Source organism: Pseudochaenichthys georgianus, chromosome 4 (assembly GCF_902827115.2).
Source record: "Pseudochaenichthys georgianus chromosome 4, fPseGeo1.2, whole genome shotgun sequence".
Taxonomy (NCBI): Eukaryota; Metazoa; Chordata; class Actinopteri; order Perciformes; family Channichthyidae; genus Pseudochaenichthys; species Pseudochaenichthys georgianus.
In genome coordinates this window covers 3,240,327-3,266,667 of record NC_047506.1, presented here as the reverse complement: position 1 = coordinate 3,266,667, position 26,341 = coordinate 3,240,327, and the positions used below count along the sequence as shown (strand labels likewise).

General features: G+C 41.4%; 1 protein-coding gene across 8 annotated transcripts in view; it reads right to left on the bottom strand.

The window, feature by feature from the left end:
* Positions 1–3,832: 3,832 nt before the first annotated feature.
* herc2 (HECT and RLD domain containing E3 ubiquitin protein ligase 2) overlaps positions 3,833–26,341 on the bottom strand; it is a 102,450-nt gene continuing 79,941 nt past the window's right edge. For 7 of the 8 annotated variants that reach the window (XM_034081617.2, XM_034081621.2, XM_034081622.2 and 4 more), the window contains exons 77-91: positions 25,818–26,032; positions 24,341–24,518; positions 21,929–22,090; positions 20,967–21,058; positions 19,363–19,502; positions 18,755–18,942; positions 17,823–18,020; positions 17,309–17,392; positions 16,499–16,640; positions 15,685–15,879; positions 14,014–14,126; positions 8,561–8,751; positions 6,765–6,870; positions 5,962–6,174; positions 3,833–4,661 (exon numbers count right to left, since the gene is read on the bottom strand). In XM_034081617.2, the coding sequence (XP_033937508.1) occupies positions 4,389–4,661; positions 5,962–6,174; positions 6,765–6,870; positions 8,561–8,751; positions 14,014–14,126; positions 15,685–15,879; positions 16,499–16,640; positions 17,309–17,392; positions 17,823–18,020; positions 18,755–18,942; positions 19,363–19,502; positions 20,967–21,058; positions 21,929–22,090; positions 24,341–24,518; positions 25,818–26,032 (2,490 nt within the window). In that variant the 3' untranslated portion in view covers positions 3,833–4,388. The remainder of the gene's footprint in view (positions 4,662–5,961; positions 6,175–6,764; positions 6,871–8,560; positions 8,752–14,013; positions 14,127–15,684; positions 15,880–16,498; positions 16,641–17,308; positions 17,393–17,822; positions 18,021–18,754; positions 18,943–19,362; positions 19,503–20,966; positions 21,059–21,928; positions 22,091–24,340; positions 24,519–25,817; positions 26,033–26,341) is intronic. The other variant, XM_034081618.2, reaches the window with a different exon arrangement.

Below are 26,341 nucleotides of genomic sequence, written 5' to 3'. Positions count from 1 at the left end.
TTCTACATCAACATGTGTCCCCTCTTCTTCATGTCTCTTCTACATCAACATGTGTCCCCTCTTCTTCATGTCTCTTCTACATCAACATGTGTCCCCTCTTCTTCATGTCTCTTCTACATCAACATGTGTCCCCTCTTCCTCGTGTCTCTTCTACATCAACATGTGTCCCCTCTTCCTCGTGTCTCTTCTACATCAACATGTGTCCCCTCTTCTCCGTGTCTCTTCTCCATCAACATGTGTCCCCTCTTCTTCATGTCTCTTCTACATCAACATGTGTCCCCTCTTCTTCATGTCTCTTCTACATCACCATGTGTCCCCTCTGTGGAAAGAGACTCTGAAAGTTTCAGGAACAAAGATTCTCTCTCTTTTTGTCCTGATCCATTTCTATAAAAACCTGTCTGAAAATGAGCTGATCAGATTTTGGCCACTTTATGATGTCATAACGATGTTTTGTCTTGTGTAACCATTAGCCAATCAGCAACCAAGGTAACCCCCCCCCCCCCCCTTATCACCTGAATCTCCTCCTAGAGCACCATTGAGTTCTTTGTAACCAAATGTCTCTCAGAGGGGTGTGGGGAGGGGCTCCTTGTTTTCATCTAAAGTAACAGACAGAGAATCAGCACTTTGGAAACAGGGCTGAAACAGAGGGGATTATGGGTAATGCTGCAATGATCTGTTTGGTGTTTCAGCCAATCAGAGACAGGTTCTGTATATATCTGAGACCTGTGATATATTGATGAAAAACAGTATAATAGGGGACCTTTAAAGTGTTCTCAAAGCTGGTAAAGGTGCAGCTAGTTTGAACGACTTTGTAGACTGCAGGGTAGCTGGTGGGCAGGCGCCATCTTACCTTAAATAACTCATTATACCCTACTGTCCTACTAGGGCATTGCGTTCCAAGAATGCAGGGTTGTTGGTTGTTCCTAGAATCTCTAAAAGTACAATGGGAGCCAGAGCCTTTTCTTATCAAGCTCCACATTTGTGGAATCAGCTTCTAGTTTGTGTTCGGGCGGCAGACACCCTATCCGTTTTTAAGAGTGCGCTTAAGACCTTCCTTTTTGATAAAGCTTATAGTTAGGGCTGATTAGATTCAGCCCCTAGTTTTGCTGATATAGGCTTAGTTTGTCGGGGGACATCTTACTTCTTCCTTCTCTCTGTCTATACCCGTGTACACTCATGTTCCGATTAACCCAGCTTCCCCAAATGTCTTTCTTTTTGGTGTCTATATACGCTGGGATCCGGAGTCATGGATGATCCTGCGGTCCTGTGTCCTGGATCGCGAGCGCTGGATCTTGAGTCGTGGCTGTGGTCCTGGATCATAGGTCCTGGATGGATATCCTCGTGGATTCATCTTCCTATTATACACACATGCATTTCCAAACATTTGGACTACCTATGTTGCAAATGTATTATCTTTTCAATTTACACACGGCATCTATTGCACGTCTGTCCGTCCTGGGAGAGGGATCCCTCCTCTGTGGCTCTCCCTGAGGTTTCTCCCATTTTTCCCTTTAAACTGGGTTTTCTTTGGAAGTTTTTCCTTGTACGATGTGAGGGTCTAAGGACAGAGGGTGTCGTATTGTCATACTGATATTCTGTACACACTGTGAAGACCACTGAGACAAATGTAACATTTGTGATATTGGGCTATATAAATAAACATTGATTGATTGATTGATGGTGGATTTACTCCAGGTGGAACTAAAGTCTGATTTAAAACTTGATTATATTTCACATCATTTATCCAGATCTGTAAAGTTACTAAAGGTATTAAATACATATAGTGGAGTAAAAGTACACAATTTACCTCTGAATTGTACTAGAGTAGAAGTACAAAGTAGCATTAAATGTAAATACTCAAGTAAAGTATCTCAACATTTTACTTAAGTACAGTACTTCAGTAAATGGCAATAAACTCGATACGACTGATTTAAAGAGAGAATAGACCCAGATGAACCTCTGACCTAAAACCCAAATAAAAGGCTTCACGAGGACAGCAGCATGTTGACTCTTTACAAACTCATTACATTTAAAAATAAGTCCCTGATCCAGACTACACAGCCTCTTAAAAAGATTTATGAAACACTTGTATTCATTTGTGTTGCACCAGTTGTTCTGTAAAGCCTCTCAGATCTTGCCTTAAAAAAAAAATTACATAAAAAAATAAAACACACCAAATGTCCTCAGAGAATCGGTTGTTTCTCAATACTTGGTCCCCACAAGTACAGCAAAACAAACACACAGAAATGTCCTCAGAGAATCGGTTGTTTCTCAATACTTGGTCCCCACAAGTACAGCAAAACAAACACACAGAAATGTCTTTAAAGGCTGTTTTTTCTGCCCCTAAAAGCTAGAAATGTGCTGTTTTTTTAATTCTAATAATATTAAATTAAAGGTCCCATGTCATGGCCATTTCCACTGATCATAATTCCATTGTTGAGGTCTACGAGAATAGATTTATACTGTGCAATTTTCCAAACTCACATTGGTTTCGCATACAGCATCTCTGTAAAGTATGTGTATTCACTCTCTCCACTAAACGGCTCGTTGCAGCTCTTGCCCCCCCCCCTCCCTGTGAGCCCAGTGTGCTCTGACCAGTCGGGACGTTGTGAATCGCGCTGAGCTCCGTGGAGGTGTGATTTCCTTGTTTAGCGATACACAGCGAAACACAGCCAAACTCACCCTGAGCACACACAAAGTCACAGCCGAAGTAAAAACAATAAGTGTGGCTTGATATTGAGTAAGAGAAAGGTTGATAAACGCTGTGAGAATGGGTCTGCAGAGAGAATTTCGCCGCGATCCCAACTGTCTGTTATCAGCCTGCAGCCAGGGAGGAGAGATCAGCAGAGCTGCCTGCACTGAGTGTGTGAGGAAGTCCGTGGATTGGTCAATTTGGACCAATCAGCGGGGGCTTAACGTAACGGCTCCGCGGACGTAACGTAACGGCTCCACGGATTGGTCCATTTCGTTCCGGGGACGACATGACATCATGATGTCCCCGGAAGAATCAAATGGACAGTGACGTATCTCCAACGAGGCGTTTTGGGGAGTTCTTCTCTGTGTTAGAGTTTTACTCGCTACAGGGTGTACTTTGAGGGTTTTGACTCTGCACACCGTTTACATGCATACAAACTTTCATAACACACAAGGGGACGGGCGATAACCGGAAAAGCATGACATGTCACCTTTAAATATATGTGGACATTTATCACACATACTTTTCAAACTTTTACTTTTCATAGTTTTTTGGACACATTCTGACATTTCTTTAGGACTCTTGTTGCAATAAGTCAATACTTTATAAGGGGCTTGATTGACAAAAATAATCTCTTACAATTTTGACAATCGTGTAATTGTTGAAATCATTTTTTACTTTTTACTAATATCTTTAAATGCTGTTTTCAGCCTCTCTAATCTGATTTTCACTTTTCTCTGATTCATATCATTTTTAGATAAATATCTTTGGACATTGAAATGCATCACCTTGGAGTTTGTGGGACTGGGATGGACATTTTTCTAGACATCTTACCATGAGTTGAACATTGGAAAGTTGCTCTACAGTAAAATAATCTCCAAATATTTTTCCTAATCATCATTTTCATGCACAAATTGTATTAAATTATGTTTTCAGCCGCTAATATGGAGATATTTTGCTTTTCTTTGATTAATAAAGTAAATGTCTTCAGGTTTTGGACCTTCACCAACTTTGAGAAACTTGATATTTTAGAGAAAAATAACAATTGATCCACAGATTAATTGACTGTTTTTTTCTCCAAACTGTCAAAATATGATGTAAAATAGCTCAATTCAAACAAACAACATCACACTCGAGTCATTTTCTCATTTAAATGTATTAACAGAATTGTATCAACATTTAATATGCAGGAATGAGACCTTCTGTGAATACATGGCACAATCATATTATATACATTCTTTAAGGAGACAGTGCACAGACTTGGTGGAGGGGGGGGGGGGGTAAATATCTTAAAATGACCCTTCAGTGAGTGACCAACATTTCTCTTTTTAAGTTAATTAGCTTTTTAAAAAAGAAAAATGGCTGTTACCAAGAAAAACAAAAAGTAATACCACTGCCGTGTCGTACATCCATTCCTTTATACACACTTAGGGTTTAATCACACAAACCAGAGGGGGGAGGGGGGGTCTACCACAGTGCTATTTTTTAAGTGTAAATATACATAATTCCCATGTAACACGACATGTGCAGCGGATCATTTGAAAGAAACTAAATTAGAGCCTCTCGTTAGCTTATAATAAAGCTCATTGCACGTTTTCCCCCACAGACGTTCGTGTCTTCGTAGAAAGCCGCATGAGTGTGTGTGTTGATTAAAGGTGTGTGTGTGTGTGTGTGTGTGTGTGTGTGCGTGTGTTCAGTGTCCCGTCAGGTAGTCCTGTGTGGAGTCCGAGGCGAAGGAGTCGGCGTCCTCGTTGTCCGAGTCCTCGCTGCTGTCGTCGGCCGCCGGCTCTCCGGACAGCGCGATGCGGGCGTAGTCGTCGGTGTCGATGGATTTGCAGAAGTGGATGGCGTACTTCAGCTTCTCCTCCAGCACCTGTTTGCACGAGTACCGGGGCAGCTTCAGCAGGAAGAAGCAGGTGTAGGACTCGGGCAGGAAGTGGTCGGGGGGGTTGTATTTATCCAGCACCTGGGGGCAGAGAACAGGACTCGCTTAGTTCTGCAGGGAATATAAAGCTGGTTCTACTTCTGTAAAAAGCAGCTACCCACTCAGGGACTCCTGTGTGGACTTTGCATCGAATATAAATCCAGCTAAAAGGTAGGCTGGTAAGAATGGAGAAACCAGCTCGAGTGCTAGCATTTGAAAGTACGCAGCTGAAAAAAAACTCTGCCCCTTCCTTCAGACTTCCTCACAGAGCCCCTCCTCCAACACACACGAACGCGCACATGACCAATGAGGGCACGAGATCAGTTTGTGCCCAGATGGAAGGCTGACAGGCAGATAGGCCATCCAGTTACTTTAGCCGGGCCGGCTCAGATGATTGGTCGTGCTTTTTACAGCGCCACGGCTTCCACAGATGACATTTTTTAATGTATTTATTGTCAAAGCATTTAATATATTCATTGCTATCGGGATGTTCAGAGCATTCCATTGAATATATAAGTGTTTCTGAAGTGAATTACCTACCCCTTTAAGTGTCTAGTATAACAAAATAACTGAGAATTTAAATGCAGAATAACAGAAACAGACTAAAGTAGCAGGGGATCTTAACACTGCATTTAGCAGAGCCCAGCTTTTCTTTTCAAAATGCTTCGCCTCTTTTCAAAAGTCAACTTTATTGTCAATCTTTCAGTTTGTGTGTACAGACAGAGATCGAAATACCGGTTCAAAAAACAAATATATATAAAAATATGTATGCAAATATGTATATCTATATATACACAGTCAAAGACACATTTATACATGTGCACACATTAAGACCTAAATAAAAGCACAACAATCAATATATACAAAATAACAGTCACTTCAATATTTGATGGGGCTGCTCCGAACCACAGTGACGTCAATGTAGTAGTTGTGGCTATCATCTCTAATCTCTATTTCTTGTCCAGAAGTTCGATCATAACATGCAACATAGTGAATCTAATCCAGGGTTAAATATATATGTACAAATATATAACCCACTTTTCAAATAAATTCAATCAATTGAAGTTGGAAACATTTTGATATAAAAAGCCCAAACTAAATAAAGTAAACCCTCTGGAGAGCTGTGATGTAGGCTGGTGTGTTTCGTACAGCACTTTCAGGTATCAAGATGAATTGACCGACATTTGACTGATTTTGCTAACTTATAACTTATGAGGCAATATACCCCTCCTCGAGTGAGTGGCCCAGAACGCCATGTATCTCTCTGTATGTGGCCCTCGGTGGAAAAAGGTTTGGACACCCCTGATCTAATCCTTCGCACTTCCTAGACGTCTCTGCTTACCTGCACCACGAAGTCCCGCCCCCTGAAGTCGGCGATGGTGCGCGGCAGACGGGTTCGCCCCCAGACGAAGCGCAGGAAGAGCGAGCGCTCGGTGTTGGAGAACGACTCCATCACCTCCCAGAACCACTGGATGAGGGAGGAGGTGGGCTCCACCCCCTTGTAGGTGGCCACCGACTTCAGCAGGTGCAGGGGGATGTCAGGGCTCCCACACACCTGGGGGGGGGGGGGGGGGATAATTCATTAATAATGCTTTGCACAATATATACTTTTTTTTAAACAAAAGAAGGGCGTATCGGGGTAAAATACACTTTCCGTTTCTCCCAAATGTCCTCAAATGTGTTCCTGGAGCCTCAAAGAGAAGGTTATTCTTTCCATTACAAAGATTTCGTAGATGATATCGTACCAATCATCTATACATGGGCCGTTTGGTTTGAGCCATCTCTTTGTGATTGCTTTCCTCGCAGCTACACTCAACATCCAGAATAAGTATTTTGTTTTTATATTTGTGGATGTTATATTAGAGTCCGTCCCAATTCAAATAATTTTTGCTCCAAACATGATACAATATATACTTTTAATAACAACATTACTGTCTGCTACTTTAAATAGTAAAAACAAGAAAAGTATTTTTGTTTTATTTAGATTTGATGATTTTTCTATATCTGGTCTTTTTCTAAATCTTAATATCTCTTACTATGCAATAAATAAACACATCTCAAACGGCACGGTCACATTTATTGTTGTGTTTCTGACCCGTCTTTTAACTTGCGTTCATTTGAATATATTCTGATTAAAACACTGACCATGGTTTCCAGCTCGTATCCGGTGAAAAGCGACAGTAGGGGAACGGGAACGACTCGAGCCATCCCTTCACGAACTGCATACACCTGCTCATCGAACTCATGGAGCCTGATGCATCATGGGAAAAGAGGAGAAGGAAATTAAAGGTCCCCCATTATACCGTTTTTCATCAATATATTACAGGTTTCAGATATATACAGAACATGTCTCTGATTGGCTGAAACACCAAACAGATCATTGCAGCATTACCCATAATCCCCTCTGTTTCAGCCCTGTTTCCAAAGTGCTGATTCTCTGTCTGTTACTTTAGATGAAAATAAGGAGCCCCTCCCCACGCCCCTCTGAGAGACATTTGGTTACAAAGAACTCAATGGAGCTCTAGGAGGAGATTCAGGTGATAAGGCGGGGGGGGGGGGGGGGGAGTTACCTTGGTTGCTGATTGGCTAATGGTTACACAAGACAACACATCGTTATGACATCACAAAGTGGCCAAAATCTGATCAGCTCATTTTCAGACAGGTTTTTATAGAAATGGATCAAAAAGAGAGAGAATCTTTGTTCCTGAAACTTTCAGAGTCTCTTTCCACAGAGGGGACACATGTTGATGTAGAGGAGACATGAAGAAGAGGGGACACATGTTGATGTAGAAGAGACATGGAGAAGAGGGGACACATGTTGATGTAGAAGAGACATGGAGAAGAGGGGACACATGTTGATGTAGAAGAGACATGAAGAAGAGGGGACACATGTTGATGTAGAAGAGACATGAAGAAGAGGGGACACATGTTGATGAAGAGGAGACATGAAGAAGAGGGGACACATGTTGATGTAGAAGAGACATGAAGAAGAGGGGACACATGTTGATGAAGAGGAGACATGAAGAAGAGGGGACACATGTTGATGTAGAAGAGACATGAAGAAGAGGGGACACATGTTGATGTAGAAGAGACATGAAGAAGAGGGGACACATGTTGATGTAGAAGAGACATGGAGAAGAGGGGACACGTGTTGATGTAGAAGAGACATGAAGAAGAGGGGACACATGTTGATGTAGAAGAGACATGAAGAAGAGGGGACACATGTTGATGTAGAAGAGACATGAAGAAGAGGGGACACATGTTGATGTAGAAGAGACATGTAGAAGAGGGGACACATGTTGATGTAGAAGAGACATGAAGAAGAGGGGACACATGTTGATGTAGAAGAGACATGAAGAAGAGGGGACACATGTTGATGTAGAGGAGACATGAAGAAGAGGGGACACATGTTGATGTAGAGGAGACATGGAGAAGAGGGGGCACATGTTGATGTAGAAGAGACATGAAGAAGAGGGGACACACGTTGATGTAGAAGAGACATGAAGAAGAGGGGACACATGGTGATGTAGAAGAGACATGAAGAAGAGGGGACACATGTTGATGTAGAAGAGACATGAAGAAGAGGGGACACATGTTGATGTAGAAGAGACATGAAGAAGAGGGGACACATGTTGATGTAGAAGAGACATGGAGAAGAGGGGACACCTGTTGATGTAGAAGAGACATGAAGAAGAGGGGACACATGTTGATGTAGAAGAGACATGAAGAAGAGGGGACACATGTTGATGTTGAAGAGACATGAAGAAGAGGGGACACATGTTGATGTAGAAGAGACATGAAGAAGAGGGGACACATGTTGATGTTGAAGAGACATGGAGAAGAGGGGACACATGTTGATGTTGAAGAGACATGAAGAAGAGGGGACACATGTTGATGCAGAAGAGACATGAACACGGGCTCTGATTGATTTCTTTCCTCACCGGTAGTTGATGGCCAGACGGACGTACTCGGCTCGGTTCTCCAGCGTGATGTGGGAGAACTTGGAGCTGAGCTGGATGTCCTGCCCGCTGGCGTTGGGGACGGTGAACGGGAGCGACATCGCCTCGAACTCCTCCGTCGTCGCCTCGTTGTCCCGGATGTACATCAGGCCGGGAATAAAATCCTTATCAACCTGGGAGGCAGAAAGAACACAAACGTAAAGCTTTAACGCTTACTTACTCAGGTTTGGTTTAATATTCAGAATCAGAAATCCTTGATTAGTCCCACAAAGGGGAAATGTACATCGTTACAGCAGAGAAGAGCCAAAGACAGCTTAATGTTACCTAAGAAGCATGCATGACAAAATATTAAAGATAAAAAAGTTACACAATTTACAAAAAACACATCCGGTGGGGAACCTTTTTCCTCTCAGGGGCCATTTCATTGTTTTCAACATCCTCCGAGGCCCGGACAAATGATTGACCTCTGCTTAAAAAAACTAAAATCACAGCCCATTCATTTGTTCTCTCTTTCATGCTGTCCAAAGAAAAAGCAACATCTTAATCCAGATATCTCACCATGACTCGCATGCTCGTGCACGGTTGTGGTATGACCACCAAAACAGAAAGATATGGACACAAGATGTGTGCAAAAGTATTTAGTTTCTTATCCATGTGAACATGATTTAAGTGGGGGGGGGGGGGGACCTAACCTCCTCTAGGGGGGTCCGGGGGGCATGCTCCCCGGGAAGATTTTTTTTTTTAAATGTTGAAGTTAAAAGCATCAATCTGGTGCACTTTGAGAGCAACATTAGGAGATCTATGGAAACGTCTCTCAACACCCAGATGGAACAGAACTTTAAGCAGATTTTCTTTTCTTTATGGATATTTTACAAATCACTCTCCTTTCAAACTGTATTCTTGTTTATTAATAACCACTTTTTTTTACTGTAATTTAGTATTTTATACCCGTTTACTTTATTCTCTTATTTTTTTATAACTATAATGATCATATAAAGATGTGTCTTTACCTCACTGGTTGGAGAAAAAGCTTCTTATATTCGTTAGCATAGCTAGCTAACCAGATGCTAATAACAACAAAGTTATTGACTGTATGCTCAGTATGACAGATGAACAGATCACCACTGGGCTTTCAACTAAAGACACAGCCACACAAAAACTGCGGCATGTGTACGGCTCCTTATGGGTACTGCAGTTTCTGAAGTGCCGGAGCCGCGTTCTGGTGCTCTCCGTCAGAACTGCCCCCCTGTCAGACGAGACATATACCACGTGATGACACGTGGTATATGGTCTAGATTTCTTAAATGTTTTTCTTTTTTGCGTGTGTTTATAAATTACCTCGAGGGCCGTACCAAATGGTCTTGCGGGCCGTATACAGCCCGAGGGCCGGAGGTTTCCCACCCCTGCTGTAACAATTCGATTCTGATTGGTCAATTCGGAGAGACCGCTGTTAAGCACTTTAATGACCGATAACAAAAATATATATATGTGCAATAAGAAGATAAGAAAAAAATAGTAATATAATCATAAGATAAAATGTTCAATAAATATATATAAAAAATAAATAATAATGTTTGAAACACATGAAGTTAAGGTAAAAATAAAATGAAATAACACTTATATAAACATTAAAGGTTAAAATACAATATAAGAATAAGAACTTGAGTAAATATCTGCAATAATAATAAAATAAAATAAATACAAGGGCGACTGTCTGCGAGGGAGTGCGGTCGTCTTTCAACCAAAAGGTTGTTGGTTCGATCCCAGCCCGTGTAGTCAACATGTCGATGTATCCTTGGCCAACGGCGTGTGTGTGTGTGTGTGTGTGTGTGTGTGTGTGTGTGTGTGTGTGTGTGTGTGTGTGTGTGTGTGTGTGTGTGTGTGTGTGTGTGTGTGTGTGTGTGTGTGTGTGTGTGAAGCACTTTGAGGGGTCGAAAAGACCTGATTAAGTGCTATATAAATAAATAATAAAAGTACATTCCATTTACAAATATTAAATAAAATGGAATGAAAAGTATTTAAATAGCATTGAGAAGTTGTGCACATTGTACTAATATATTAAAACAATAATAAAAAAAACATTTATGACACAATATACAGTGGTGTATTACTATTAATTAAGATATTAATGATGAAAACCAGATGATTGCTGTATATCGACAGAGTTAAAATAACCATTAACTTCACCTGCAGTAGCATTCATCTTTTGTTATGCGTGTTCTTATTACGTGGCTGCACTCGTGTCCTCATGCTCGCATCACATTCCCTGTGAGCGGCACAACGGTCTATCCTACTGTACTGCTTTCACATCAACCTTTATGATATCTCCAGGGCAACAAACTCCAAACAAGAGCAGCTTTATGCGGGACCAGAGTTTCTCCTCCCGCTGCGTAGTATGACGGTTCAGGAGCTCATGATCGCAGCGTGAGGGAGGGACTCCATTCCCTTTCAAACAAAAGCTCACACTGTGGCTCTTGGACTGAAATATAGAATTCTGGGAAGCAGGTACAGTGAGTGCAGGCTTGGGGAGAAATGAGGATTCACAACAAACTAACTGTATTCCTGAGTTACAGAAGAGAGTCAGACTACTGTTGCATTTCTTACATATTGTGGATAACTAGCCGGATGACAGTGTTAGTAAAACCTTAAAAGATCGTAAAGTAGGGGTGTAACGGTTCACAGAAGTCACGGTTCGGTTCATACCTCGGTTTGGGGGTCACGGTTCGGTACAACAAGAAAAAGAAAAGAAAAGTCCCAAATGTATAATTTTTTGTTGCTGTTATTTATTTTTAACAGTAGTGCATGTTTTGGTATGAAAATAAGGAACTCTAACATTTGGAATCATTAACTGTATTACACAGTTAAAAACAAACCACAAACAGTACCACACACCAATGGCCATATGGCTGATGTCAAACTAAAAGGTTAAATAAGCTGTAAAACTAAAAAGAATGTCTTGAAAATATTAAAATAAATAATAAGAAAGTGTTTCAATCACAATCAATAAAAGGCAATACAGAACTGTATAACATCTCCTGAAGTCAAAATATAAAATAAATACAATGATAAATATAAAACAAATACAATCTGTACCTTTAGGAGCAATGTCTAACATGTGTAATTAACTTGAGTGTGTGAGGCCATTACGCCTAAATAAAGGTACTCAAGCTTTACTCTATTTTCAAGTTGTTCTTCAAAAAGATGAGTTTGTCTACGTTGTCAGCAGTGAGGGCAGATCTGTTGGCGGTAACTATGTCACCTGCCGTTGAGAAAACCCTCTCGCTGGGGACTGAGACTGACTCGGATGTGACTGAGCATGTGTGACGTGTTACCACTAGCATACCGCACCGCTGTCGAACAACGATATCTGTTCTTCTTCATGTATTGTGTTCGTTTTGTTGCGTTTCGTTCTTGTTCTTCATTTGTTATTTATGGGCGGCTGGCTTTTAGGCGCAATACCGCCCCCTGTATTGTATATAGTGAAATACTGCCCTGAGTGACAGACTTTTTTTCCAGTCGTAAAAAAAGGCGTATTCGCCGTGTGACTGCATGTGCCGAACCGTGATGTCCGAACCGTGACGGTACGGGACGAATACCGTTACACCCCTATCGTATAGTGTTAGATGAAAAAGAATCAGATGTTGTCTCGTCTCTGTGAGCTGTTCTGTTCTGTAGGATAATACTTGAATCTATACACCTCCTGCCTGAATCTGCTTTTCACTTTCTTTGGTTCATTTGTTCAGTTTTCAATTCAGCAGGTGAACCTACATGTTCATAAAATAGTGAGTGTGAGCTTAACTGTGTGTATTAAACTAAAACGGAGCATTTTCTGTCAACCCAGCTTTTTTAAACTGTCGTACTGTTTGTGCTCATGTGGTGTACGTCTCCTAATGTCAGACATATAAGTGTTTATGATCTCATGATCTGCTTTAAAACCTGGAACATGAACCTTTACATTCCTGCTCAGATTAAACTCTAATCCTCTCCAGTGAGAGACTTTCTGTAACACACACACAGGGTGGGGGGTGGGGTACACTTCAAAAAGTAACCTGTTAAAACGAATGTAATCAGTAACCTGATCTGAGTACCAAGGCAAAGCTAGATTATTTATATAGCAACTTTCAACACAAGGAAATTCAAAGTGCTTTTTACCACAATACAAAGTAACCTGATTACTTTACTTTTAGATTACCTCAATATCAAATGCAATGCAGATTAACCCAAGGCAGTAGCCTAAGCACCAACAGTGAAACACATGAGCACAGTTTGAAAAAGCAGAAATAAAATCTGAGCTGACGGAAAACGCTCAGTTTAATACACACACACTATGTTATGAACATATAGGCTCACCTGCTGAATTAAAATCAGAACAAATGAACCAAAGAAAGTGGAAACGTAATCCGTTACTCACCAAACCTGCATTTAACCTAAATACCGTACTTTTCGGACTATAAGCCACGACTTTTTCCCCCATTTTTTTTGTACAGCTAACGGCCACTAGGGAACCTCCTAAATCTATGGATTTTACAGGTACAATTAACCACCTTTAACTCTATGGGCTCTATGACCGGTCCGCGCCCGCCACCTTTAAGCGGCGGGCTCCAGCAGGAAAAGCTGGAGACGGAAAAGAGTGAGACAGGTAGCGCGCCAAAGTAAAAGTGGAACCGAGAGACAGTGTCACTACCCGATCCGTCCCCCTGCCCGATCGGTACTGCGCATGTGCGAGATGGTCCGGAAGTCCGGACGGCAACCCAAGATGGACACTTGACACAGTGGCTTTTAGCAAAGCTCAAAAAGAAAAACCGAGAGAGATGAGTTATTGTTATTACAACGTGACTTCACTATTATTTAACAACTCTTTTTATTGGGTTCTTTTATTTGGGGTTAAGTACATTGTCAGAATAAGTAAGAAATGAATTTAACTTCTGTTAGACAGCTATGTGCCATACATGTTTGCATACATTCACAGTAAATATGTATTCAGTATGATAGCTGTCTAACAGAAGTTACATTCATTCCTCACTTATTCTGACAATGTACTTAACCCCAAATAAAAGAACCCAATAAAAAGAGTTGTTAAATAATAGTGAAGTCACGTTGTATTAACAATAACTCATCTCTCTCGAGTTTTCTTTTTGAGCTTTGCTAAAAGCCACTGTGTCAAGTGTCCATCTTGGGTTGCCGTCCGGAGTTGTCCAATATGGCGGACCATCTCGCACATGCGCAGTACCGATCGGGCAGGGGGACGGATCGGGTAGTGACAGACAGAACGAGAGCAAGACAGACGGACAATTTAGCTGCTGCGGCTTATATGCAGGTGCGCTTTATAGTCCGAAAAGTACGGTACTAATGTCCTTTTCCGTATTCCTTTCAAATATTTTCACACTAATCTTCCGTGTGTATTAAAAACACAGAGCCTGGGTGTGTGTACGTACCTCACTGAGGTCAGCGATGGTCAGGTTCATGCCGGCCATCTGCTTCCAGACGGGCTCGGCCAGGTTCAGACTGAGAGGACTTCCTGTCCGGATAGCGATGCCCAGCACCACTCCTGCACACACGCAGAACCAGAACACTTTATTTATGGGGCAATTGGGTGTTGTGACAGTTGCTATAAAAAAAAAAACTATACATAGAATTAAAGTAATTATGTAGACATGAGGAGTTAAAGTCAAATGTACCGATAAGGACAAATGTAATAAACATAAGAAAGTAGTATACATTTGCAAAAAGTTAAAAAACGTTTATCTAAACAGAGAATTTAGATGTTGCTCGACATATTATATAAACATAGGAAGTTGCAAAACGTTCAGTCAAAGATTAATTTAAACAAAATAGACTAAGAATATTTGTATAAATATACAAAGTATATATGTGCAATAAAAGAGAACATTTAAATAAATGTATATTCATATATATGAATTGAGAATGCCCAATAAAAGAGAGAATTTAATACAAAATAAATATATTATTTAATGTTTACGTTAGATGTGCAATATATTTTTTTTAAATAAAGATATTTACCAGAGGTTGGAAATAACTTAGTACTGTACTTAAGTAAAACATTTTGTTACTTGCACTTTACTTGAGTATTTCCATTTTATGTTACTTTGGTATGGTACTTCTACTTCTACTGAAGTACAAGATCTGAGTACTTCTACTTTTACTCAAGGACAAGATCTGAGTACTTCTACTTCTACTGAAGTACAAGATCTGAGTACTTCTACTTTTACTCAAGTACAAGATCTGAGTACTTCTACTTTTACTCAAGTACAAGATCTGAGTACTTCTACTTTTACTCAAGTACAAGACCTGAGTACTTCTACTTTTACTCAATTACAAGACCTGAGTACTTCTACTTTTACTCAAGTACAAGACCTGAGTACTTCTACTTTTACTCAAGTACAAGACCTGAGTACTTCTACTTTTACTCAAGTACAAGATCTGAGTACTTCTACTTTTACTCAAGTACAAGACCTGAGTACTTCTACTTTTACTCAAGTACAAAATCTGAGTACTTCTACTTTTACTCAAGTACAAGACCTGAGTACTTCTACTTTTACTCAAGTACAAGACCTGAGTACTTTTACTTTTACTCAAGTACAAGATCTGAGTACTTCTACTTTTACTCAAGTACAAGATCTGAGTACTTCTACTTTTACTCAAGTACCAGATCTGAGTACTTCTACTTTTACTCAAGTACAAGATCTGAGTACTTCTACTTTTACTCAAGTACAAGATCTGAGTACTTCTACTTTTACTCAAGTACAAGATCTGAGTACTCTGAAATGTACCTAAACATAAGAAGGTTAAGCAAAATGTGCAAAATCTAAAAAAGAAAGAAAATCTAAATAAATACTTAACGAGTAGAATCCCAGGGGTGTTTCAGTATGAATCAATGTGAACCTGAACACCAGATTACTGCTATACCCAAACACAACAGCACTTCACTGGGCAGTAGAAACCTGTGGGGCAACTGAAGCGAGTCGCAGCTCAGTCCAGGTGTTTTATCAGTGAGAAAGCACCTGAAGCTTTTGTACGTTTGTGCATATTTTCAGTTTTTGTTTGTGTGGGATTAGCCGTCCCTGACTGGATTAGCAGGATCGTACCCAGGAAGCGGAACATGCTCATGTGCAGCGCGGACTTGGCGGCCGGGTTGAGCAGGAAGCAGTCTCTGTTGGCGCCCGACTCGTCACGGCCGTTGGGAGTGACGATGAGGAGCGGCGTCAGAGCGTTCTGCAGCTCCTCACACATCTCGGCGATCGACTCACTGTAGCCCCCCCCACAGTCGTCCACAGACTCGCCTGAGAGAGACAAGAGCATCAGATCAGAAACACTTAACTCGTCCTGCAGCGGCGGGATTTAGGGCGTCACAGCCCCAAAGGGTAAAGTTGTATAACATATTCAATAAAAAGGTAAGGCGAACTGCAGAAATATTGGTCTGACATATTGGATGAAATGGGGAAGATATTTCAGACATTTAGAGACGGACCCGCTGTCTTTGATTTTAGGTCGACCAGTCAAATCACTACCGACTGCTGCGAACAGAACATTACATAATGTCCTTACTTTTGCTGCTAGGAAAAATATTTGATGACAGTCGACTAAGGATCAGGTCCATCCCTCAAAGGTCGGCGCAACATTATATTTGAGTCGGTTCCCCCGGAATATCTCACAAATGTTTAACCATGCCAAATCTGACCAGTTCTAGACAATCTGGCAGCGATACTTACATTTCCTTGGACCTGAATTGTCGGCTGTTATTGTTAAAGGAACCTCATGAATCTCCTGTCGTCATACATTCATCATCAAAAGGTAAGCACTACTTTGTTTCTTTTTGGTTTATTTTATGTGCAATGCCTTGTTGACATGCTGCTGTGAGCAAACAACAACAACAAGTACATTTGATCTTTAAACACCTACCCACAAACTTGACCTTCCACACCCTGTGAGGCAGCAGCAGGCTGTCGGGACTGAAGGAACTCATCTTCGAACACATCTGACCAAACACTGACTTAGTGCCATCAGGACCAGCAAGACCTCCTTTACTGCGGGAGCGCTTCACCTGCAGGGGGGAGGAGGAGGAGGAGGAGGAGGAGGAGGAGGAGGAGGAGGAGGAGGAGGAGGAAAAAAGAGAGGTCATGGTTTACTTTGTTTCTGTTCTGTGTTTAATCACTTCCTGTTATATATAAACAAACTAGTGATGAGCATGACGTCCTGGATATGACAGCTCAGGAGTCCAGGAACTCACAGACACACACACACACACACACACACACACACACACACACACACACACACACACACACACACACACACACACACACACACACACACACACACCACACACACACACACACACACACACACACACACACACACACACACACACACACACACACACACACACACACACACACACACACACACACACACACACACACACACACACACACACACACACACACACACACACACACACACACACACACACACACACACACACACAATCCCCTTATGAAAGAATCACATGTAACGCCTGTCTGGAACACAGGGAGGGAGGGTGAGGGCTACAGTAAGAGTGAGCAGGAGACTTGGAGAAGGATAAAAGTGATTATAAGTGGTGTGTGTGTGTGTGTGTGTGTGTGTGTGTGTGTGTGTGTGTGTGTGTGTGTGTGTGTGTGTGTGTGTGTGTGTGTGTGTGTGTGTGTGTGTGTGTGTGTTATTTCTCACCTGTATCCTGTTGAGCTCCACCACAGGGCCGTGCTGCCGGTCCCTCACCATCGTGGCCTGAACCACCTTCCTGAACGCTGCTTCCTGTTCACGGAGACAAAAAGGTTTCGTCAGTCCCCAAAAATACTATTATGCTGAAACACGGGTAAAAGTAAAAGCTGGGTTTTCAAAATGAAGTAGAAAAGCATTCGCACCAAAATTAAGGAATTGAATATACATTATATTGAAATGAGCCATTACGCATAACCAGTACTTTTACTTTGGGTACTTTGGAGGGAAGTGTGTGGGAGAGAAAGTCCCTCTGTAGGGAACACAGGGATTGTAGCCTTTGCAGACCATTAACATGCACAAAAACCTCTAGAACTACAGGAAAGGCAACACCCTAAAAACATATAAGGGCATCTTTCAATTAAATCTGACAATGCACATCTGTTTTTTGTGTGTGTTGAGAATAAAATGACTATAACAGCATGTTGTGGGTGTAGAATAACGCTGACTGATCCGGTCATCTCACCTTGCCCTGGGAGATGAGGATTCCCCTCAGCGTGTCGAAGCCCACCGAGGGTCCGTGTCCCGTCTGGCCCAGCCGGCCCTCCAGGTCGAACATGGGGATGCAGGGGCAGAAGAGCTCCGAGATGTGATGAAGGAGCAGCAGCCGGTTCCTCAGCGCCATGATGGGGATCTCCTGCAGGTGGTTGTACTCCATGGGAACCTTTAACACACATGATAGGCATTTTAGAGTCACTTTGTGTTAATGATGCAAAGCTTTACTGCCATCTACTGGACACGTGGACAGTGACGGAATTTCCCAATGTCAATTCAACATCAGCTGTGGCCAAAAGAAACAGTTAAGTCATCAAAACATGTGGCCCTAAGAAGATTAGGGCGGTGGTGGCGAAGTCCATAGGGACTTGGATTGGCAACTGGAAGGTCACCAGTTCAAGTCCCGGAAAGACCAAGTGCTACTGAGGTGCAAGGCATCGTTCCCTACACTGCTCCCCGGGCGCCGTACATAATGGCAGCCCACTGCTCCCAACACTAGGATGGGTCAAAGGCAGAGAAACCGTTTCGTTACATGGTACCTGTACTGTGTAAGGACAATAAGTTGAATCTATCTAATCTATCTATCTATTAGGGCCACAAAAATAAGATTTAAAAAAGGGATGTTTTTTTCTATCTAACTTTTTGGGTGTATTGTATTCTTCCGAGAAAAATAAATCAGATTAAAAAATATATATTTATCTAATCTCCCTTATCCTCGTCTTTTGTGTTCTTATTTGTCATTTTTTGTTTGTCTATGCATAAGTCTGTCTGCTTTTCTGCGAGTGTTGTTCCTATGTTTATTAACCTGTAACGAAAGGAAAATAAAAAGATAATTACAACAACAACAAAAATCACATCTAATCTAATTTGTGACCATAAAGAATGAAAGCTTGATCTCAGTACCTGTGCGGGCAGCTTCCCGGCGTTGGTGGGCTTGCTGGTGGACCAGGCGAGCGTGTGGGCGGAGCCACAGGCCACTCGGTTGATCTTCTTCCCCTGCAGCGCCGCCACCAGCCGAGGCCTCTGGATGGCGTTCGTGGTGCCGTCTCCGAGCTGGCCCTCGTCGTTATCGCCCCACGTGTACACTTCTCCTGAGCCAAACCCAAAAACAACAATCTGAGAATCCAACACGGCTTAGCTGCACTGTTAGCAGACCAACTGTTAACATGGCAGAATGTAGGGGACTACTTTAGTTGTTGTTATTGTTTGTTTGTGTTCTTTGTAATTCTCTTTGTACATACAATCAGTACAGACCACTGTCTTATTTGTATGCATATATATTTTGCTTTCCATCTCTAAATGACAAACACTGGTTATGCACTATCGAAACGCAATAAAAATATTTGTTATCAGAATATTAATAGAGCAATAAAGATAAAAAAAAAAACATAAAACATGGCAGAGAGAACTTGTACGGTTAAAGGGTCTGAAATTCGCCGACATATACATTAAGGGTGACGTCAAATATATGAAGAAAAAGGAAGAGGATGCATGAGAGAGGTGGATCGTACCATCCTCTGTGCAGCTGACGCAGTGCAGCGACCCCGTGGCGATGGCGATCACTTTCTTTCCCTGAAGACCCTGAACCTGTCGGGGCCGTCGCACGTGATCATCAGAGCCGTGTCCGAGGCGGTGGTAGTCCCCCTTCCCCCTGAGAACAACATCATGCAAACATTTACAACAGACTCATGTCATCACAAATAGGGTTGTGAACCAAACCTTGTTTCAGAGTCAGTACCAAAACCCATTTCCCAAAACCGGGTGCCCAAAAGAAAATGGATGTCGGTTCTGCTTATCGGTTCGTCTCCCAGACTCTCTACACACAGCAAGTCCAGAGAAAGAACATACAACTGGCTTGATAAGGACGAAGGGTGTATTACTAACACGTAAAGGTTATCTAGCATTTCCTCTCCTGTGTCTGTTGGTATTCGATGCCTCATCCTCTAAGAAGTAAACAAGTTTTCCCACAACGCTCTGTTATCACATCCCAAAACTGTGAGACCGACTCAGAGCAGAGGAGTCAGGATGTTGCTTGTGATTAAGGTCTTGTCTAGAAAGTTACTATGAGTGAAATTACAGCGATGTTGACAGTATAGACGCTTTCACACCGGAGTACTTTTCCCGTTTAGTTCCGATAGTTCCTGGGATTTTGCGTTCACACCAAAAAGAGAACTTAGTTCATGAGAACTTGTACCCCCTTTCAGTCCCTGCTAGAGAGGTGGTACTTTCCTGGGGAGAAAAAAGTTCCAATTTCTGATTGGCTGGGCGAATTGCAAACCACGCCCTGTAAAACTCGGAAACGTTTTGTGAAGCCGCCATTGTATTTGATGGCATTAGCATTATTAGCATTAGCATTAGCCCAGCGCACCAACGCAGAGAGACTAACTTATGGCAACACAAAAGAAAACATGGGAGCGGTGGAGATGAGGAGGTGTCGGTGTTCTGGCGATTTACTCGGAAGGCTTCAGTAGAAGCTGCTGGGAGTCCCAGCAGCTTCTACTGAAGCCAGTCCCCAACTCCGGGGACTTCCGGCCGGGGACTTTGGGCGGTAGTATACGCCGTGAAGTGGTTTGCGGCCTGACAGTAAACCCAAAGCAGAATAAGTGACGTCAGCGGCTTCATTTGCGTAATCTTCCCTCAGGGAACTTATTCCGGTGTGAACGCGATCTGCTCTTTAGTTCCATGGGCATACTAAGTGCTGGGAACTAAGTGCTGGAAACTAAGTGCTGGAAACTAAGTGCTGGAAACTAAGTGCTGGAAACTAAGTACGGCAAACTACTTGGTGTGAAAGCGGCTAATGTGTTACACAGGCACGTTTCAGTCTTACAGCTAAAGAGACAGGGAGAATTGTCATTTGAGTAAAGGTCTTCATAGAAACCATTTTTGTGTCTTAAATAGGCATCTGACTTTAATTATGAACCGATAAGAACCAAAGACGATGAGCAGAACCAAAATCGGAACCGGACTCGTTAAATCCAAACGATACCCAACCCTAATCTCAACTGTGTTAACTGTGTGGTCGAACTGGAAGAACTGACACTTTTCGGGTCGAACCGGAAGTGTGAAACGGGGCGGGGCTACATAAGGTCATCCCATTATAAACAGATGAACGTACCATGTGTACACGGCTCCAGACTTGGTGAGCGCCACGGAGAACTGAGAGCCACATTCCACTTTGACTACGCCAAGGCCGGTCAGAGAGTCGATCTGCAGAAACAAGAAGTTAACACAGATGTCATGTGAGGGTTTGAATCACACATCACATCTCTTTCAATATTCATTTCATCCCTCCACAATGTGCACGCATTCTGCCTCAAGGATCAAGATCTTATTGTGTCTCTTGGCTCTTTAATAATCAGGTATTTAAATGTGTTCTTTGACGTTCTGTTCCAAGTGTTCACAAAAACTCGCCTCTTCAATCTGGCTTTTAATGTGTGATTGTTTTTGTATTATTATCTTAAACAAGAATGAGTATTGAATAGCTGCATTCTGTGCATAGGTTACAGGTTGTTGATCTCTGTTGTCACGGGTTACGTTACCCTGACCCGTTATGTTGTTCGTGTTTGACCCCTCTTTCATTTAAAACCCAAGTTATGTTTTAAGCATGAAAGCTGTAGCCTATAGCTGTCAACTGTTCAAACTGTGATCACCAGTTCAATACAGTTGACAAATTCGACTTGGTTTCTATGGTTATTTGAACATGTATTTATTTATTTAAATAAAATAAAAATAAATTTGTTGTATTTTTGTAAACATTTTTCCCCAAAAGGTTTTTTTTATAGGATATGTACATTTCGGTTAACCGGTTTTTTGGGGGTCGAATATTCGAATATACATTTGCTTTCAAATTCCCATCCCTAATATCTACCACGAGGCCGAAGTTTTAAAAGCTAGCAGTGCTTAACTACTGTACATTTGAAGAAGTATTTCAGACATTACAAGAAAGTAAAAACGCATTTCGATGCTTTTGACACACACTCTGTTTTCTTCATATGTCGAATAAGGGGGAAAGGAGACATAGTATAAAGCCATGCCTCTGCTGACCTCTGTTGCATGCCACAGACTGAACTCTCTTACCTTCATGGGGATTTTACAGCCGTCGCTGCCCCCCCGGCCCAGTTTGCCGTAGTCCCCGTCCCCCCAGGACCAGACCATGTCGTCGTCTGTGAGACACAGAGTCTGAGCGTCTCCGCTGCCACAGGCAACATCGATCACCCGGTGACCCTGCAGAGCGTCAACCTGCAGGAGACACAGACAGAGACAGTGAGGTCAAGTCAATTGATTAATAGCAAGATTACAATGTTAGTAAAAACCTAAAAAGATGGGAGAACCCTTCTTTTGTTGAACTGTTTGAATCTTTTATTTAATGATCTATACTGTCAATGTTTTATATTGAAAATAAAACACTCCATGTTCTTGTGTGCTTATTGTTGTTGTTTTGTTAAGAAAAAGAAAAAAGACTGACCACTCTGTAAAACTATTTAACTCCATCTGCATATACACTGAAGTTGAAATGTGATCCAAAACTAAAAGAGCATTTGTTGTAAAGCAGGGTTGTCATCAGCATTATGGTTGCACTCAAAGGGCCGGTTGTAACTTTAAGACCATATATCAAAATACATATATAAATATTTAATATATATATAAAATAATGTATTAAATGACATCATTGCCTCTGCATTGGATTATTATCGGATAGGGTAATAACTTCATAATTAACTACGTCTGAAAGCATAAGTCTAGGGCAAATCATTGCAGGTCTCTTCATTGAGTGTGTTACAAATGATTTAAAAAAAAATCTAATTCTGAGAAAAAGGCAAATTCTAAGAAAAAATTAATATTTTGAAGAAAAAAAGTCAAATTCTGAGAAAAAAACTTGTTCTGAGAAAAAAAGTCAAATTCGGAGAAAAAAGTCAAATTTGAGATGCATTGTGGGATATGTAGTTTATGGGCAATGTGCTTCTGTAAATCGGCATGTAACCGTATAATAAACATATTATATTCTTTGCAATCTCTCGAGGGACCGCATGAAATGAAGTCGCGGGCCGGATTTGGCCCCCGGGCCTTGAGTTTGACACCCCCGTTGTAAAGGATCAGGTGTTGTCTCTTCTCTGTGAGCTGTTCTGTAGGATAATACTTCTATACGCCTCCTGCCTGAATCTGCTTTATGGTTTTCACTTTCTTTGGTTCATTTGTTCCGTTTTGAATTCAGCAGGTGAACCTATATGTTCATAAAATAGTGTGTGAGCTTAACTGTGTGTATTAAACTAAAACGGAACATTTTCTGTCCCAGATTTTATTTCTGCTTTTTTTAAACTGTGGTATAAAGTGCTCATGTGTTTCACTGTTGGTGTATAGGCTACTGCCTGAATATGCTGAATGAAAGGCAGGTTTTCCAATCAAAACAATCATTTCTGATCCTAAATATCTTGGTTTATTCTTTTCTACGGTCACATTGTTCCGTTGTCTTACATAATACACTACAGTAAAAAAACATCTGATTGATATTTCCTTTCTATTGGATTTATTCGCATTGCATTTGGTATTGAGGTAATCCAAAGCCTTTATCAGAATCAGAAACGGGTTTATTACCAGGTAGGTTGATACGTACGAGGAACTTGAATTGGTGTCGTGGTGCATACATAAAAGTAAAACAAAAATTAAAAAACACAGATGGAGAACTATTTTAACACTAGAACCGCCAACGGGTCAATTTTACCCGCACCTGTTTTTTGATTGAATGTCACTTTTTTTCAATAAAATATTAAAGTCTCCCAGTCCGTGACTTTTCCTGAAAGTGTGTTATGTAGCACCCTCTGTTGTTAACAATTGTCAATATGAAGTCAGATTGAAAAAAAATCTCGAAATTTGTTTGCATAAACATGACGTGTTGCTATAGCAACGGCTTTTGCCTACTGCGGTTCCTTATAGATAGAGAGATAGATTGAGAGAGAGATAGATAAATAGAGAGAGAGAGAGAGAGATATAGTTATAGATGGATAGAGAGAGAGAGATAGAGAGATGTGTAGCTAAACAAAACACAAGTCTAACATCAAGCGTTTAAATCAGCACTGGTTGCGATATTTTACACTTCATGCCATCTGCACAAACTATATAAAGCTGAGAGTCCACAGATTCTATTGGTATAAGTTTCATCCCTGTGCGATCAAAACTCACTGTTCTGTATGATAAATAAAAGAACATTGTACCTTGAAAATCAATAGCGGGTACATTTGACCCGTTGGCGGTTTTAGGTATACAGCGACCTCTGGCGGTTCTAGTGTATTAAGAACACTATGATAACGTAAAACAATAAGAACAAATACAGTAAAATAAAAAATAAAATAAAGCAGTATTTACATTGAAATAGAATGGAATAAAATATGTGCAGTAAAAAAAACAGATATTGTCAACATTGTGTGCATTAATGTGATGCATAGAGCCTGCGTTGTGAGGTTATATGAGAAATAGATGTAAAACGTTACTGACCAGTTTGGGTTTGAGCTGGTCCTCGCTGTCTCCGTGCCCCAGGCGTCCGTAGCGACCCTTGCCCCAGGTGAAGAGCTCTCCGCTGGCCGTGATGCAGGCGCTGTGAGCCCCCCCGGCTGCGATATCCACCACCTCCACCCCCCGTAGGGACTCGATCACACGAGGGCGGTCACACGGGCTGGAACAGAGAGGAGTCAATGTCAATATAACAGTCTTCAACAAGTGCAATGCAAGACGTTTTTTATAAGATGATACAGACGAAGAGAAGGGGGATAAAGACAAACCAAATGTTGAGTTTTTTAGACCACAAGGAAAGAAATGTGTTCCTTTAATTTGTATTTTGAGGTCATACTGGCAGAAGTATGTCTTCTCATTTAAACCGAGATGTTTTTTTAGAACACATTTTGTGCAGCATAATCCTATTTCTTACACATGGGGGTAAAGATGTGTTTTCAAAGATTACGTCCAAATATGGTCAAAACCGATATGAAAAATGTATAATTTTATAACAAAATTCTTTCTATAGAGGCGAAGTCCCTCCCTTTCCGGGGGACCTTATTTCAGAAAAAGTATGTATTGAAGTCAATGGCGAGAGAACGATTATCTTTTGATCCCGTTTGAATTGTGCCACGAATTACACATATGATGTTTGTCAATTTAAAAGATCATTTTGCGAGTCAAAAAAATAAAAATGTGTCGTAAAACTGTGAAGTAACACTTTGTTTGTGTGAAACCGCTCAATGAACTACATCTCCCACCTCGCACCACACACCAAGACGGCCGTCACGTTGAAACATTTCACTGCTTTCTTTCAGAATGAGGCGGAAAGTATTAAAGGAGGTGAAAATCACTCCAAGTCTGGGCATGTTGAGAGCTGCACATACACACAAGGGGAGTTAGTCGGTTCCAAGAGCAAGCATGCGGGACCGGGACTCTGGGATTTGTAGTCTTTCTAGTTGCGTATTTTTCATAGTCTTATATTTCAACAGTTTTACGACAAACTGACTTTTTTTGACATGGAAATTATTTTTAAATTGACAAACATCATGTGTGTAATTCGTGGCACAATTCAAACGGGATCGAGAGATAATCTTTCTCTCCCCATTGACTTCAATACATAATTTTTCCAAAATAAGGTCCCATGGGTCGGAAGTAGATGGGCGGGACTTCGCCTCTCTATTAAAAAATGTAATAAATAACTAATAAAACAGATCAATATTTTTTAGAAATAATAATAAAATAACTAAATTATTTTTCAGAAAAGCATTCATTGTAAGACCTGAAAATCGTTTTTAACACAATTTAGACCTACATTTATAACTAAATAATGAATGTTTGAGGACTTTGCAGAAATCCTGTATAAAACTGAACACTTAACATCACTCCTTAATTCCTACAGTGATCTAAAATGTCATCGCGTGTGTTGTGAACTGTAAATTGAAGGTTCAAAGTCATGTATATATTATTGAGTGTGGACCTTCTGTTCCCATGGCCCAGCTTCCCGTCCTCCGCCTCTCCCCAGGAGTACACCTCCCCCTCGGAGGACAGCGCCAGGCAGTGCTTCCCTCCGGAGTTCACGGCCACCTTCCTGATGTAGACGTGCTGGATGGACTCCAGCAGCGTGGGGGTGGAGACGGACTCTGTGCCCCCGATGCCCAACCTGCCCCCCGCCCCGTATCCTGTGGCGTACAGCTGGGGATCCAGAACAAATGTATTAATATGACAATGTATATCACGTTTTCAAAACTATACACTCTCTAATACTCCACTATTGTTAAGAATATGAGAATACACTGGATAAGGGTCATGGTAACAGCATGTTTTGTTTGTCAAGATATGTGTTATATGTTCTTAATGTTCAGGTTGAAGGATATTCTTTGGATACTACAGTACCAGTGCAGACAATGCTTCTAAGTTGGGTTTCTTACTGCAGACATCAGTGGAAAATCTTGAAAATAAAGCCTATTTATATCACTTTGATTTGATTCATTATTTACTTTA